This window comes from Lissotriton helveticus, chromosome 6, assembly GCF_964261635.1.
Source record: "Lissotriton helveticus chromosome 6, aLisHel1.1, whole genome shotgun sequence".
In the NCBI taxonomy this organism is placed as follows: domain Eukaryota; kingdom Metazoa; phylum Chordata; class Amphibia; order Caudata; family Salamandridae; genus Lissotriton; species Lissotriton helveticus.
Window position 1 is genome coordinate 1698468841 of NC_136067.1, and position 16466 is coordinate 1698485306.

Here is a 16466-nt window from a genome sequence, read left to right on the forward strand (position 1 = left end):
ACCTCTAGATTTGCAAGTGTTCAGCCAGCGACAGCTTTAAGCAAAGTCGGCTGGGGGCGTGGCCTAAAAAGGGGGCGTGGCCTCCGCTTGTGGCGGGAGGGCGCGAGGGGGAGTCTGCGACCAGCGTGCAGCGTCAGCGCTGGCTCCGCTGCGTGCACTGACTGTGTCTGGGAGGTAAGTTTTAAAGATAACAAGCAGTCTGTTATCTGGAGCACAAGGAAAATAGTAACAACAGCAGTTTTAAAAACACAAGTATTCTGTGAAACAAAGTTTTAAATCATATAGATTTTGTTAAGTATTTTTATACAAGTAAAAAATAACAATTTTTTTGACATAGTATTGATTTTTTTTCTGTAAAGGAATATTGTAATAGATTTAATATTAAGTTTGTAATGTTAATCTTTTTGTTTAGTTTTGGGTCATTTATTTTGTAACCACTTTAGGTCGTTTTGTGTCATTTGGATGAAGACGAGCTCGCGGTTGGGAGACACTTCACGTCGCTGAAGGTAAGGTTTGTTTTATATGTTTTAAGTGTGTTTTATATTAATTTTGATAGTAGTTTGGTAGTATTTAGTGTAATTAGAAGTAAGTTAGTTGTATTAGGCGTTTTGATATGTTGTATTTACGTGTGGTGGATGTACGTATTTTTAGCGTTGCTTAGGCTTGTTTGTAGAGTTAGTGTTTTGATGTTTAAAGTATATTTAGGTGAAAGCTAATGTTAGTATTACTGTTAGTGGGTGTTTATGTGTTGTTTTATGTGGGTGGGAATGTATGTTTTCTGTATTTTTATTTCAGGAGTTCATGATATCGGAAGGAGTCGTTTTTTTTTTTTAAAGAAGTGTTTGTTAGTTTTATTAACTAATGGATTTTTAACACTTCTTTAAATTTTTTGGTTTTCCTGGAGCGTTTGTTCTATATTTTATAATTTTTCGAGTTTTTTATAGCTTTTTGAATGTTCTTCATTGAATGGATTATTCCGTTTTGGGACAGTTGTATTTTTTCATTTTATTTTGGGCAAACTTCTTTCTAAAATGGATTGTTTTGGTGAAAATGGATTCTACAGCCTTTGGGATGTGCTTGGTAAGTTTTTTAAATTGTATTTTTTGTGGGTGGGTAATGTTGTTATTATTATTGTTTCAAATATTATTAATGTGTGTATATATATTTTATAAAAGATTACATATTTTGCACACATTAATTATTTTTTAGATAAAATATATTATTGTTATTTACATTGTATTGTTTGTATTTTTTAGTACTGCTTTGTAGTTTATAGTCATTTAAAGTAGTGTTTTGGCTATTATGCTGAGGTATTCAATGCCTTTTGTGCTAGGGTACAACTTTACTTGTTCTAGGTATTTGTGCATTTGTTTGGTTTGTTTAGATGTTTTAGGAGTTAGTTCAGTAATGGATTGTTCCATTCGGAAATCTTGATAGCTTTGTTCCTTTTGTAGGCATTTAATAAATGTTTCTAAACTTGGTTTAGTTCTGCCTGTTGATTGGAGGAAGGCATTGTGCCAGCCTTTGACAGCGTTGTTTGTTTTTGATTCTCCATTTAACCCCTTCCACGCTGATGACGAGCTGGGCTCGTCATGGCGTAGCCTCCTCGCACGCTGATGACGAGCCCAGCTCGTCACGTAAAATGTGCTTTAAAAAATCTCCGCGTACGAGCGGAATTCCGCCCGCACGCATGCGGTTAAGGTGCTTCGGTAAACGTTCCACAAGGGTATTAAGAATTTAGGATTTCTCCTGTGGCCAGAACTATGGAGTCTACCTACCCATGTGTCCTCAAAGTAGTCTAAGAGTGGACTTAATTTAGCTTCATTTTGTTTGTAAAAAGTGCTATCAATTAAAATGCTGTAGTGTTCTGCCAAGTCTGTTTCTGGGACGTAAGCTAGTGCTGTTAGTTTTTTTATTTGATATGCAAAAGATGAATTTGTTGCATATTCTATGCTTAGGGTGGTCTTTTGTAAATGTCTCCATAGGCACTGGTTGAAGTGATAATAGCAGCCTTGGATACAGGTATGGGAATGTATTTTTAAAATACTTGAAAGCATTGCTTGTTCAAAATCAAGTATTATTTTTTCAGGGGAATAGTCATTAGTTTTTTGTTTGATTGTGTTTAATAATTCCATAAATGTGGAATTAGTTTTATTTGGTAGCAGTGCATAAAGTAGAGGTATGTTGCAGTTTTGATATAGGCCATGTATCGTGTATAATTGTAAAAAAGGTTTGGGACAGATGTTAAAAGTCCCATCCATCATCCAATATTGGCTTTGCTGGAGTTTTATGAGGTTAATAGCTGTGCCAAAAATTATTAGTCTTTTGTCAATGTTTTCGTTGTCGTAAATGACAAATGGTCGTTTGTTTAAAGTTATACTTTGGTCAGGATTTAAAATGATTTCGCTATATGTTCTAGGAGGTGGAGTGGTAGTGGTAGTTGTTCTTTTGGTACGTGATATTGTTCTTTTTAGGGAAACTATATTTGGCATTTGGGTGGTGGCTGTTTGAGGTATTTTGGGAATCTGTTCTTTTAAAATGACGCTTGTTGGTTTTTGGGAACCTGTACTTGCTTCTTTTATGTTTTCTAATGCTGTTCTAACTTCGATTTCTGTTATGTTTAGTGGGTGGTTGTGTTCCCTAGTATAAAGTACTGTTGTTGCCCTTCCGTAACATTTGTTGGAGTAATATTTACAACATTTCCAATTAACTTTCCTCCCAAATAGTTTTTCTTGGGTATAAGTGTAACCCATGTAGCAGAGTAATAGTTTTCCTTTCTGGCTGGTAACAAATTCAGCTGCTTCTGTCATTTTGCTGTTTGTTATTCTATAAGAAATATATTTTATAGTAATTTAAAATATACGTTGTATGTATTTTAAGTTACATTTAAAAACGTTTCTATAGTATATACTTACATTGTTGAAAATTCTGAATTTGATTTTGATGTTCTTTACTGTTGAGTTGTGGCCTGTATTTTCTGTGTTTTCTTCATCTGAAAAAAAAATTCATTTATTTGTGTTAATTTTTCTGATATATATTTTTTAGGTTGCAGTTACAGTTTTTGCTATAAGTTTTAGCTTAGACTTATTAAATGTTTTTATAAAATTCTTTCGAGATATTTACTTTGTTAGTTGTATATTGGTTTTCTGAGTTCGGTTCTCTGTTCTTTTTCAGTAGAGTATTCTGTAGTGGAAGGAGAAAATAAAAAGCAGATATGCATTAGTAATTGGATCATGTTTGTTATTTTTTTACATTTTAGCAGTTAGTTTTATTTAGTTTAGTTTAGTTACTTACTTTTAATCCACTGAATTTTAGGTTGAATCTTGATGTTCTTGTAGGTGTAGTTGAAGTTATCCACAGTATTTTCTCCTGGCGTTTTTTTTTTCTTGTGGTTTGTGTTTAGTGTTTAATTGTTTATATAGTGGTTTAGAGTTAGTAATTAGTTTGCTATTGGTCAATTTTTATTTGCAGAGTTTTTATTGGTTAGTTTGTATTTTTGAAAATATATTTGGGTACTTACTTTTCATATAAGGCAAACGCTTATTAATATTTTGGTTAGTTAATTTTATATAATTTATTTAAATAGTTTTAGTTAAATTCCAATCGTTTTTAATGTTTTGTAATTGAGAAATGTAATTTTATTTATTGTATGTTATGAGAGATGTGTTTTTTGGTGTTAATTTGATTTTTAAATGTTTAAAAGTATTATTATGCGCGTGTATCAAGAAGGAGAGAGAGGACCAGAAAGCTAGTCCTTATCCCCCGGATTATATGTTTGTAAATCAAAAATAGACTAGCTTAATTATTCAAGAGAAACAAAAAATAAATTGTTTTAATTTATCAAGGACTCAAGTATGTTTCGTCACCGGTTAGTGGCACCTGGTAGGTGTGCTCATAAAGCCCTCACCCACCAACCTAGTTGGTGGCATGCTTCATCATCGGGCCCACCCAGTGACACCTAGCGTGGGTGGGGCTTTATGAGCACACCTACCAGGTGCCACTAACCGGTGACGAAATATACTTGAGTCCTTGATAAATTAAAACAATTTATTTTTTGTTTCTCTTAAAAGTATTATTATACATTTCTAATATTTTTCGATATTTATAAATTAACAATGTTATTGTCGATAATTTTACTCCCCTTTATTTTTTACTCAGTGTGTATATTTTAGAGTAGTCGATATTTAAACATTTCGATATGTATGTTGTCGATTTTAGTGAGATCGATGTTTATGTAGGTCGATATTGTGTTTCCGATATTTCTGTATGTTTTTAGATATGTATAGGATGTCGATATTATTGTTGTCGATATTTTTATGTCGATATTTTTGTAGGACAATATTGTGTCCTTCGATATTATGTCAGTGATTCACTGTTACGGTGTACATGTGGAGGGGGTGTTTTTAGTTTATTTCAGTGCTTTAAATCGGCCGGTACTCACCTGTACTGGGTATCAGCACTTCTCAGTGTTCTCCCATTGAGTACAGTGACTTCTACTTGTGTCAAGAGAGTTGCGGTACTCCTGGTGGCATACTGGGGTCAGGCTTTGGGGTATGGGTGCATGACTATTAATGGCATATGCAGGGCCGGACTGGGAACCCAGAGCAGCCCTGGCAATTTTGACTCACCAGCACCCCTGTTTTTTTTACTGGGGGCAGATTTAGCAGCACCATTTCAAAACCGCCCCCCGTAAGAAAAACGGTCCCCTACCGGGGAAACGACCGATGCCCACTACGGCCAGTCCAGCCCTGGGAGAATGTATTCCAGAGCTGGGTTGCTCCTGCAGCTTCACACACTCTAACTGAGTAACACGAATAAGGAGATGTGGCTTGATGGCTAGCTAAAGCTCCTGGCACTGGAACTGTCATGCTGTCAGTTATGGTGTAAGGTTGAAGAACTACACTGGTTTACACTCGCCACTGTCTGTCAGAGTCTCACGCCTCTCTGCCAAGTTCGGTTCGTGTCAGCGGGACACAATTGGTCATTTTTTGCAGTTATATATAGCGCAAATTTGGCAGGAAGCATTAAAGAGCTTTACATGAGAAGCACAAGTTCTACATGAAAGCGTACTTTTTTGTTTTATGGCACTGGGAGGTGAAATCTCAGCGTCAGCTCAACATCCTGTAATTCTGGGCAAATCTCTTAAATCTCGCTGTGCCATAAAAAAGAAACTAACATTTGCAATGCCATAGGTCTCGCATTACCAAAAGTTTGAGCTATTGGCGCTGCATTATTATTTGCAAGCCAACAGGTCAAAATTTCAGTAATGTGAGACCTTGTGCATTGCAAATGCTTGTTTAAGCTTGATCCTACCTCTAGAATCCCATGACATTCTTCAACAGTAGGCCAGTGGCCTGTAGAAAAGGGTCTAAATGTCCCCCCGCCCAGGTAACGACATGGATGGACACTACATTTGCGCTCGGAGGGTGGGGGGAGATCACGAAATTATTTGATTGTAATGGACTGTCATTTAATTTATTTCCCATTTTTGCTTACATTATTTTACCAATGTCACTTCTTGTGTTATCCTTGATGTCAAAGTTTGCGACACATCACTTTTTGGACTCTTATCAAATAAACAATGTAGTTCTCACTCCTACAGATTTTCAGACCTTGGGAAGCAGCCAAAGATCAAGTTGTACTGTAAAAAATAAACAAATGTGTACCCTTAATGCAAATCACCCTGCAACTGCAGTGTGTGCATTTGAATGTACCCACCTTAGCAGTGTAGTCCACCTTCACCTTCGTGATGATCCATAGATGGGGTATTCGCCCCTCTGAATCCGTGACTTGAGGGTCACCGTCCGCCCGATGCCGAAGTGTGGCAGTCCGCTTAGCAGGGAGAAGAGGCGGCTTTTGTTGCTAATGTTCTCCCAAGCCAGCACGGGTAGCCGCTTTCTAGAGAATGGTCGTGTTATGGTTTGGTAATCCAAAGCATAGCATTGCGAATCAAGTGGGCGATTCTTAAGAGCCCGATACCAAGAATAAACCGACTACAAAAGACGAACCAGGTAACCATTTTGGAACGGGGAGACTGAGCTTATGGTATCCTATACTTCAAGAGAAGTAATTCCCATGATGTTTTATAGTCCACAAAAACACCCTAATAAGAACTTGTAGCTTTTGATGATCAACAGACCGTGCCGTTAGAACAGTTACCCCATCAATAGTGTCATGCCACCAGCAATGACGGGAGGTGGGGGGAGGGTGTGAGAGTGAGGAGCCAAGAAATGGCCAGAGTTGGCCAACAAAAGAATCAATTGGTGATGTCCGCTGGGAGGGAACCAAGCAGAAAAAGGTGGGACAGATGCACAACATTAACCAACCAAGGAAAGGAGTTTAGCAAAGCAGGCTAAATAACTAACCAGAAGCAGTGGGCGTGTCCAAAGTCCCCGATAGCCCATATGCCGAACATAGCATGCCTTGCGGAGCAGGCTCGAACTAAAAATCATGCCTTCACGTAAAACTTTTGCTTCTCATGTAAAACGCTTTAATCCCCTTGGGTTAAGATTATGCTATATAAAACTACAAAAAATACCAATTATGCCCTGCACCTATAAGCTGAACTTGGCCAAGGGCACTTTACATTTAAGAAGAAAATGCGAATATTTTATATGTCTGGCTCAAAGCCACACCCCGGACACGCCCCTTCCAGACCCACCCATTCAATTTAGTGAGTAATGGCCCTTCTCTTTTTTCATTTAAAGTGCTAGTTTATTTAGTGAATGAATCACACAGATGGGTTTCACCGTGTACAGTGCACACCCTGTGCATGATGCGCCTTTGAAAGAGAGATTGTCATACCTGTCAACTTGAAGAACAATCTGTGCGAGAAGGGGGCGGTGACTTGAAAGGGGTGGTGCCTCATACCGAGAAGTACCTATGAGGCACTTTTGAACCCCACCCGACCCCCAAGCCCCCTTCTCCCAAAAGAAATAGCTTGCTGAGGCTGGTGCCAATGTACTGGGGTGTTTTCACACCCCTTTAATGGACATCAGAAGTTTAAAGCCTCTGAAAACAAGCTGGAAATACACTATTTACTGTGCTTTTCAGCTCTTTTTCCCTGCCACCGTGTGATATCAGCTCCTCACCGGAAAAAAGTGTGATGGGAGCCGATATTGTGTTTCACATGGTGGCACTTTGTGAGTTGGCAGGTATGGATAAGGGCAAGGGTAATCTGTGGAGTGAGTATGCAAAGGTAGGAAGTGCCATAGGCTGAACTTTCATCAACCTGTCCTGCACCTGCCGTCGGTTTAAAAAAAAGTGCTAAATGATTCATTGAAAGGGCACTCTTTATTTAGTGAGTGAATGAAGCTATACTGAGCATGGGTGCAATTGGATGGACTTCTATTGGTTGCGTGACGGTACAGCACCTTCTGTCATGCACAGTGAGTGAAGGGGTGATTGGAAGAAATGCCTCCGTCTAGGGAGGAACAACGCACAAAGAAGGGACATGATGGAGAAAGGACGCGGCCTTACACTGGTGGGAATGGGATGAACCTGTACAGTAACCAGTGACGAGGGCAGTGCATTAGAGCCTGGGTGGTGTTGTGTTATCCACGACAGAATGTAAACGCAGGCAATGGGACGGGCCTCAGTAAAGCGCTGTGCGGCCAAAGAAGGATGCTCAAACACAGGCCTTCTACTGGTGCAGAACTGCCCTTCCCAGGATCCAGCAGTCACAGCCGACCAGCTCTTGTAAGGCCAATGTTTACCCCATGTTCATGTGTTTAAGTAATAATTCTTTTCTGTGCTGCTAGATGTGATTAAATATACGCACTACATCGAGATATTTCCATAGGAAACACTACCAATCCACACTCTCGCATCCAAGGACACCCAAAAAGTTGTGTGCTTACTGTTCGTAAATGTGCATCAGCAACTCCTCAGGAGCACGAAGCGCTTTATAAGAAAGTATCCCCCACAGCAGACTGCCTCTGAGAGGAACTGATACCCTGGGAAATCAATGTACTTTCTTGTTCCTCTTGACACTTGGACGCTTGAGCACAGGCTCCCAGAGCCTCCTTCGACTCCCCTCTACCAATCCTGGTGCTGCTCTCATGTTGCTCAGGCATATGAGAGTGCGCTGGTTCGATGGCCCTGAAGCCCTGGGGTCTGTGCTTGCTCTCCACCCAGCTGTCTAAGACCCCTCGGGTGTGCATGTCCGGTTACCCGTTGCAAGACATCTGGTCAAAGTGACATGCACACTTTAAACTAAGTGCACATTGTTCCTCCTCTGCTGCTCGCCCCACCCGCAGACTCGGCTGCTGCAAGTATGTAAATAAAACTGAAATACATTTGTTTTATTAGCATTTTGATTTGTGTATTGCACTTACAGGCAACACTCCTCCGTCCTCATGGAGCCACTGCCTCTGCTTTAAGGATTACCTGAGAGGCAGCATTTGTTTAAAACTATCATCCCTCAATGAATCGGTGACATTATGACATACACGTACTATATGATGACAAAGAGATGATATGATAACACAGACTCTTTGCTATGCCTATTGTTAGACCGCACTGCATACTTACCAATGAACTTATTTTGCATAGTCTCAAGCAGCGCTTGGTGTGCATCTTCAGCCTGTAGTGCTTGTGAACATTCTCTGGCCAATATGGTCCGAACAAGGTGCTCCCCACAGCCTAGAATAAAAGAAAGTAACAGAAACATGTATCAAATACTTTCAATTTCTTTATGCAATCTAAGTAGAATAATTAGGTGTAAAATAAACTAATACAAAATCAGTTCTTTAATCTATAAACAAGAAACAAAGACAAGAGCACAATCTAGTTTAAATGTTAAACTTTCATAATACTGTTTGCAGGCAGTTTAGTTAAACTTTGGCTCAACTTACGTTCTATTTTGCACCAAACAATGTAGTTAACACTGTCCCCGGTGTGCAAGAACAAGCATTTGCAATGCAATAGGTCTGGCATTAGGGAAAATGTGAGCTTTTACCGTTGCAAATGCTAATGTTTTTTTCGTTTGAAACGATGCCAGCAGTAGCATAATAAGCAAAGATATTCCTTACACAAAGGAAAGGTTGCAGTACCATAGGCTGTTACTAGGTGGACACCTAGAAAATAAATCATTTTAGTGAAGTAAAGGGTGCAGTACCAAAGGCTGTTACTAGATGTCCCTGGGACACTTAGTAGAACTCTGTGGTACTGCACCGTGTGCTTCATTAAATGAATATATTTTCTTATTATGCTACTACTGGCATAATTTTAAATGGAAAAAACATTAGCATCTCCAATGCCAATAGCTCACATTTTCACTAATGCGAGACCAATTGCATTGCAAAGACCGTTCGAAGAAAAGCATGCAGAAACTCTCGAGTGACCTGCAACAAACTGCATGACCATCACATGTATGAATGCCACATCAACTGCATTCAAAGCTACTTGGAAAAAGAACAGAAGGTGCCCTCCACCCCAAATAGGGTAAAGTAGATATGCAAAGTGCCTCGGAAGCCTGAGAGTAGCAACTTGGAAGTATGAACATTGCTGTCATAATACTGGAAAACTATACTCCGTAGAGAATGAAGAGATGAAGGGCTTCTGGCACAATTAAACAGCGATGAGCAGAGAACCAGACTCAACAACAAAGCCTAGTGAGGACCCGAAACTTCGGCAAACATTACCTTGCGCTTGGTCCTTATGTCTTTGGCAATGCAAGTCACTAATTGGGGGGAGGGTGGCTGGGGGGTGGGCACTTTTATTTTGCCCGGGTCTATTTTCTGTCACAGTCAGACCCTAGGGACAATTTACCAAGGAGGGATGGTTCAACAGTTGGTTTCTTCAGTAAAGGATGGATTTAAGCTATTGGATCCACAATTGTATATTGTCTGATGGACAAATTGGCAAAATCATGTACCACTGAGAAGATGATCTGGTGCACTCTTTCAGACCTGCCAATGGATCGAAACTCAGTTTTAGGGGCACAGGGGAGTGTGATATAGTATATGGCCCATCTTTCTAGGTCTGATAGATAGTGCTTCAAAGTGGCACTGTGCTTCCAGGGAACCTGATGGAGTTAAAGTAAGAAGCACTAAGGCTTTTTCAGAACTCCATTTGTGTTGTATCCACTGACTGGAAGGTCTAGTATGGCCCACAGACCTACTCCATAGGTTTCCATGGCTTTGCACATTGATGGGTAGACAGTTTCCATATATTTGAGCATTCCATTCGCGATTTTTGGTATACAATTTGCTGCAGCCTCTACTTACTTTCTTGATCGTAAAGAGGGGTTGTGTCTATCCTGATGATATTGTGATTCCTAGATACAAAATTGCTTCACTTTCTCTAAATGGCTCCTCTAATATAGCTGTAGCTTGTCTTGTTGGTAGGCCCCATGCATGGTATGCTTGAACTCAGGAGAGCGTTCTTTGCTCCCCCGTCCATATGCTGACTTCCTCCAACATTATCTTTGTGAAGATCTTCTATCTTCTATAAGGCATAGGGTTTGGTAAGATATTGGGTTATTTACATCTTTTGTTTTAGGGGAATGTTAGAGCTGTTATTCTTAGGCTGGTCTTCCCCTTAACGTTTTGCCTGCTTACCTCCTCTTTTTGCTGATCCTTTTTGTTGGCCTTAGGACTCTGGGCACTTTACCACTGCTGACCAGTACTAAAGTTCATGTGCTTCTGCCCTAAACATGTTAGCATTGGTATATACACAATGTACATATTTAGTTTACTTGTAAGTCCCTTGTAAAGTGGTATACCATATACCCAAGGCCTGTATATTAAATGCTACCAGTAGGCCTTCAGCACTGATTGTGCCAACCGCTCCAGACCTGTCTCAGGTCTCCAACTGCAGGGCCTGTATGTGCAGTTTACTTTTGAGACTACTTGCCAAGCCTAAAACTCCACTTTTATTACACATACGTCACCCCTAAGGTAGGCCATAGGTAGTTCTAAGGTCAGGGTGCTGTGTAAGTAAAATGTAGGACATGTCCTTTTAAGTTTTGCGTGTCTTGATCGAGACAAACACCCAAAGTCATTTGTCACTACTCTGAGGTCTACTCCTCTCATAGGCTAGCATTGGGAATACCTTAATACACTTTTAAGCTGTAAATTCTGATTAGAATGGAGTAGCTGCAATATGTTTCATATCTTTGGAATAGTAATGATAAATCCACTTTAGTGGTAAAGTTGGATTTACCATTACTATTTTAGAAATGTTACTTTTAGAAAGTGGACATTCCTCTGCTCTTACTGCTCTGTGTGCCTGCAGTCTGTCTCTAATACATGTCTGGTGTGGTTGAAAGCTACACTTTGTGCAGTCCGTCTAGACAGCTACAAACACAGGAAGATTAGGTGTGTCTGAGTACTCATCCACATTCTTCTGCATTATGATGGCTTTTTTCTGGGCAGGAAGGGAGAGAGGGGTTGACACTCGCATCTGAATAGTTAGTGGCCTCACTCCACACAAAGGGCTGATTACCCCCACAGATGGTTTGGAGCCAGAGTAGGGAAGGAAGGGCCTGTGTGCACTTCAAAGACCCTTCTTAGAATTCACCACTACTTCAAATGTACAACTGGGTATAAGTACTGGGGCCCTGACCTGAGCAAGACAGTACGCTTGTGGACCTGTGAAGAACTTTGCTAAGAAGAAGGACTGCTATGCTGCTGCAAGGAATGCTATTCTATGGGACTGCTGTTCTGGTAGAACTGCTTTTCTGCTCTGATCAGATGCCTGGTGCCTGCTACTTGCTACCTTCTACCCTGCTGAGAAAAAGTACTGGACCCATCTCATTTGAACCCAGAGTGGCTCCAAGGGCTTGCTGACTTTCCCCCTGTTCTGAAGTCTCATGGCTATCAAAGACTTCCTTCAATAGCACCTGGACTCTGACATCTGTAAGTCTCACCCTGCCAAGTGGTGCCCATCCAGTCCTGGGTCCTTGAAAGGTGACTTCTGCTGTGCGGATATATAAAAACTGATGCATTGACTATGTTGCGCTAATCGGAACCGACGCATCTCCATTCGAAACCAAAGTGGCTGCCACTCGACAATCGCTTTAATGGGCTGCGCGGCTTGACATCAACGGACTGCCTGACTAAATGACGAACCATCCCCTGCATCATACAGGGGTTTGTCGACAAAGCCTTCGACTGCACAGATTGGAACCACCGCACTGCCTGCATCCACAGGATGGACAATGTCACCTCGCCTCCTCTGATCCAATCAATGACGACACCTCGCCTCGTCTGCTCGTTGTATCAAGTCTTTGACGTCGATGCTTCCTCCACCCAAGGAACTTTTTCGGCTGGACCTGCGTGAGCCCTGCAGCCGGCCTGCCCTCCATCGCGGTCAGCCTGAACTTTGGATTTACTCCGGTTTAGCGCGACCTGATGTACCCAGTGCTTTATGACTCTAAGCACTATGATTTGATTTAATCTTTACAAATTAATAAATCTGAATCTAATTATTGGATTCCTGTTGTTTTAATCTCGTTTTACTTATAAAAAAAGATACCTATTTTTCTAACCCTGTGTGGACTATTTTTGTGGTGTATTAATTGTGTTATTGTGTGTGTGTTGCACAAATACTTTACACATTGCCTATTTAGATAAGCCTGACTGCTCTGTGCCAAGCTACCAAAGGGTGAGCACAGGTTATCTTTTAGTGTGTATCTAGCTGACCCTGACTAGATTGGTGGTTGCTGCTTGGGGAAGGGCATACATCTGCCAACCAGAAGCCCCAGTTCTAACAGTGAACTATTGTATTGTTATGCCCGGAGGAGGAAAGAAAAAGTTATGTATTCTCCAATCAAAATATATATTTTTTTAAGATTGTCAACTACCAGAGTTCATGTTCCTTGAAGAATTCTAATGGAATAAGATTTCCTCTTTGTGCTTTTTCCCACCGTGGGATGCTAATTGCAGCTCTCTACACTGTTCTGTGAACCAGTTAACCACCATCACTTTGCAGGAAGCAGTGGATGATGTGGGAGTGGACTGGACTTTGGTACTTTAAGATGCCTTCTGAAATATTGAAAGTAGTGTTCCAACAACCTTTTAATTGGGAATTTAGATGGGATGTTTTGGTATTCTGTGTACTGAAGACCATAAAGATCCAACATCTGTTTGTGTCCTTCTCTGCGACAGTCTTATCAAACATCTGTCAGTTACAGTTCCAAAAGTAACCAATAATCAATTGTTTGTATACCAGCCTGATTCTTCATATCTTGTCATGGCTGTATGCATCGCAAAGAATCTCTTAGAACTCTTTTTTCATTGTGGCTCATTCATGATCAACCTAGGTGACTGAGGGTTGCCTCTTCTATCTTTAGGAAGTGGAAGCATCTTTGCATCTCAACTGCCTGGACATCCTCTGGTTGTATTCATCTCTATGATTTGTAATATCGACAATAATAAATAAACAAATGTAAAAATATGTTCCTATAATGCCCAGTTGTTTTTGAGAAGAAAAGTATAAAGTTAACATAATTTTCCAGCCCTCCCGCATATGAAGTCGCAACTGACATAAACACTCATCTACAGGTCTCATTTAGATATGCAAGCATGTAACGGGAGTGGGTCACGCCTAAACTGGGCATACCATGTGCAGCAAAACTCAGGTGACATCTCGTCTAAATAAAATTAAAACCCTAAGTTCACCTTTACCGATATACAACCAGATAATAGTGGACTACTGGTGTTTTGAAGTAGATGTTCTAACTTGCTGCCCTTATAGCTATTCCTTATCAACCCAGCAGCAGATGAGTGTAGGAAGCTGGCTCTGTATATACTATACCAAAGTAATGTCTAGTGTGCACAGAGTCCAGTGGATCCCCAAAAGTAGGCATAGGTAAAAGTAGATAAAACCTTACTCTCTATTTGTGGTAGTTGGGCAAGCAGTAAGGCGTTATCAGAGGGTAGTGCCAAGCATTTATTGTACACACTCAGGCAGGAAATGATGTCACACACTCAAAAACTGAACTCAGACCAATTTGTCTGTATACAAATATTTAGTGTTATTTTATTGCTAGAACCAAATCATAGGTAAAATCGTACTCTCAAAGGCAAGGTATCACAAATACGCATTTGACATTAAATTGGTTGTTGTTACAGGTTTATAGACTTCGGCAATAAACAGTCGAAATTACTTTACAGTTATTTTTCTTACTCAGCGAGTTATCTCTAGATACCACACTGGTACATTTCCTAAGAAAAGGGAAGTAAATTAATATGCTTTGCAATACAATCACAGTTTTTCAGGGTTACTCATGAGACCCTCTAAGTTCTGAAAGATCAACAAAGAGGATACGGTCCGTGAGTAGGACTCGTTCGGATGGACACTCTGTTCAAACTGCCAGCGGCACAGGGGCGGCCGGGTGCAGAGTGCAGGGACAGCACATTAGCCACCAGGCTAAGCAAGGACATTGGTTTGGGGACTGCGGATGAGCAGGCCGCCTTGTTGAGGGAACACAAAGCTCTTGGTGTCGAGGCTAGCACTGAAGACCACAATGGGCAGCATAAGCGCTACACTGCCAGCGGCACAGAGGCAGCCGGGTGTAGGAAGCGGTCCGTCCGGAATCCCAGGGTTTCTCAGTGGAAGCCTTCGGTTTTGGTCCAAGCGGCAGATTCGTTTGGGGATTCCTGAGAAGCGGTCAGCGACCGGATCGGCAAATGGGGTCTGTGGGAGTTGAAGCCGTGGCCACAAGTGCTCGCAGACGGAGTCGGTCGGGCGGTCGCAGTCGGGCTCTTTGGACCGCTTTGGTCAGAGAGACGGTTTGGGTATCGCCTTCAGTCGCGGTTGGAGGGGGCCTCCAAGATACGGGCTGCAGGTTTGGGTTAGAAGCTTGTGGAGGTCCAGGGGTCACTGTAACCCAGGTTAGGATCACCAAGGGGAACTCCTTAGGGTGTTGGGCCACTCGGATTAGGGCTCAGAACACTGGGTGCTGAGTGGTGGGGGTCTCATGGAGTCATCTGGTTGGTCCTGAGCAAGTCCAATTCTTACAGGAGACCGTATTTGGATGGCGAAGGAAGGGTAGGTCCTTCAGGTTCTTGGGGGCTGCTGGCTGCAAGACACACCAAGGTTTCGCTGGAGTAGTCCGCAGTGGGGTCAGGCCGGTGAGGCTGGGGCAAATTCCATTGGTGTCGTCCTCTTCTTCTCCAGTACGGTTTATCGGTCCTTCTTCTTTCCGACTCTGGTTTGAGGAGGCAAGGTTCAGGGATGCCCCTAAATACTACATTTAGGGGCGTTACAGGTAGGTTCAGGTTGAGACCAATGAGTCCCTTCCTTGGGGTGAGTACACCCCCTAATATGCCACCATCCAGTGGGAGTGGGGCAAGAGCCTCACTCTGACTGGCTCCGTCCCCCCATCTTCAAGATGGCGGAGACTAAGAGTTGTGCTTCACCTCGCCTCCCCAACCTGAGGGGTCGGGTTGACAAAGGTGGGCACACCTCTCCTCCTAACCTGGTTTTCCCACTGATTCTCTAGCCCAAGGTGGGGGTCAGAACCGGTGGGCGCCAGTTGCTGGGAGCAACAAATGGCTGGGGTAGTTCACCAAGGCGGCAAGCCTTTGAAGATTTCTCTTTTGTGGACACTGTCCATCCTTGGAGAGGAGGCTTGGCACCTCGTCTCAGGATGTGCTTTGTTTCAGGACCCAGAGATCGGAGGCTCTCGACCCAGGGGTCCAGAATCCTGTCTGGTGGTGGCAGCAGGCGAGCAGCCACTCAGCCAGGACACTAGTGCTAGCTTGTTTTTCAGGGGGCACCTCTACGTTGCCCTCTAAGTGCATTTTCCATTAAATCCCAAACTGACATTAGTGTGGGTTTAATGTGCTGAGAAGTTTGATACCAAACTTACTCGTTTTCAGTAAAGCTATCTTTGTGCTGTGGAGTTCGTAATGACAAAGTCCGAGCCCATATACTCTTTATGGCATTACTGCACTTACAATGTCTAAGAATTGACTTAGACACTGTAGGGATACTGAGCTCATGCACATGTACCCTCACCACTGGTATAGCACACCGAGCTAGAGGAGTGGCTTACCTATGCCAGGGCAGTGGATTGTAGGCATGGCACACAGGGATGCGTGCCATGTCGACTCTTCACTTTGTTCTGCACCATAACAGGCAGCCTGTAATGGCAGAATGTGTGTGTGTAAAGGTACAGGGACTCTAAGGGTGGCACAATAAGTGCTGCAGCCCTTAGAGGCCTTCCCTGGTCACAGTGCCCTTGGTACCTATGGTACCTTTTACAAGGGACTTACATGTGGCCAGAGAGTTGCCAATTGGGTTTTGCAACAGTACAGTTTATTGAAAGAACATAGGCCCTGTGTACCTGGTTGGCAGGAACCCAGGTCGAAGTACATTAACATTAGGCAAAAGTGGGGGCAACCATGCACAAAGGGGCATTTCCCTACCATGAGTTCACAGTTTGAATTTCTCCTCGGCCAAGCCTCTGCAAGTGTTTCTCTACATGGGTTAGATATTTGCTCCTACTTCAGTGT

General features: G+C 42.1%; 1 protein-coding gene across 4 annotated transcripts in view; it reads right to left on the minus strand.

Annotated features, from left to right (window-relative positions):
* Window positions 1-16466, minus strand: part of TASP1 (taspase 1) — a 723830-nt gene that overhangs the window by 209344 nt on the left and 498020 nt on the right. For all 4 annotated transcript variants that reach the window (XM_078649553.1, XM_078649555.1, XM_078649554.1 and 1 more), the window contains one exon: window positions 8533-8643. In XM_078649553.1, coding sequence (XP_078505679.1) covers window positions 8533-8643 — 111 coding nt within the window. The remainder of the gene's footprint in view (window positions 1-8532; window positions 8644-16466) is intronic.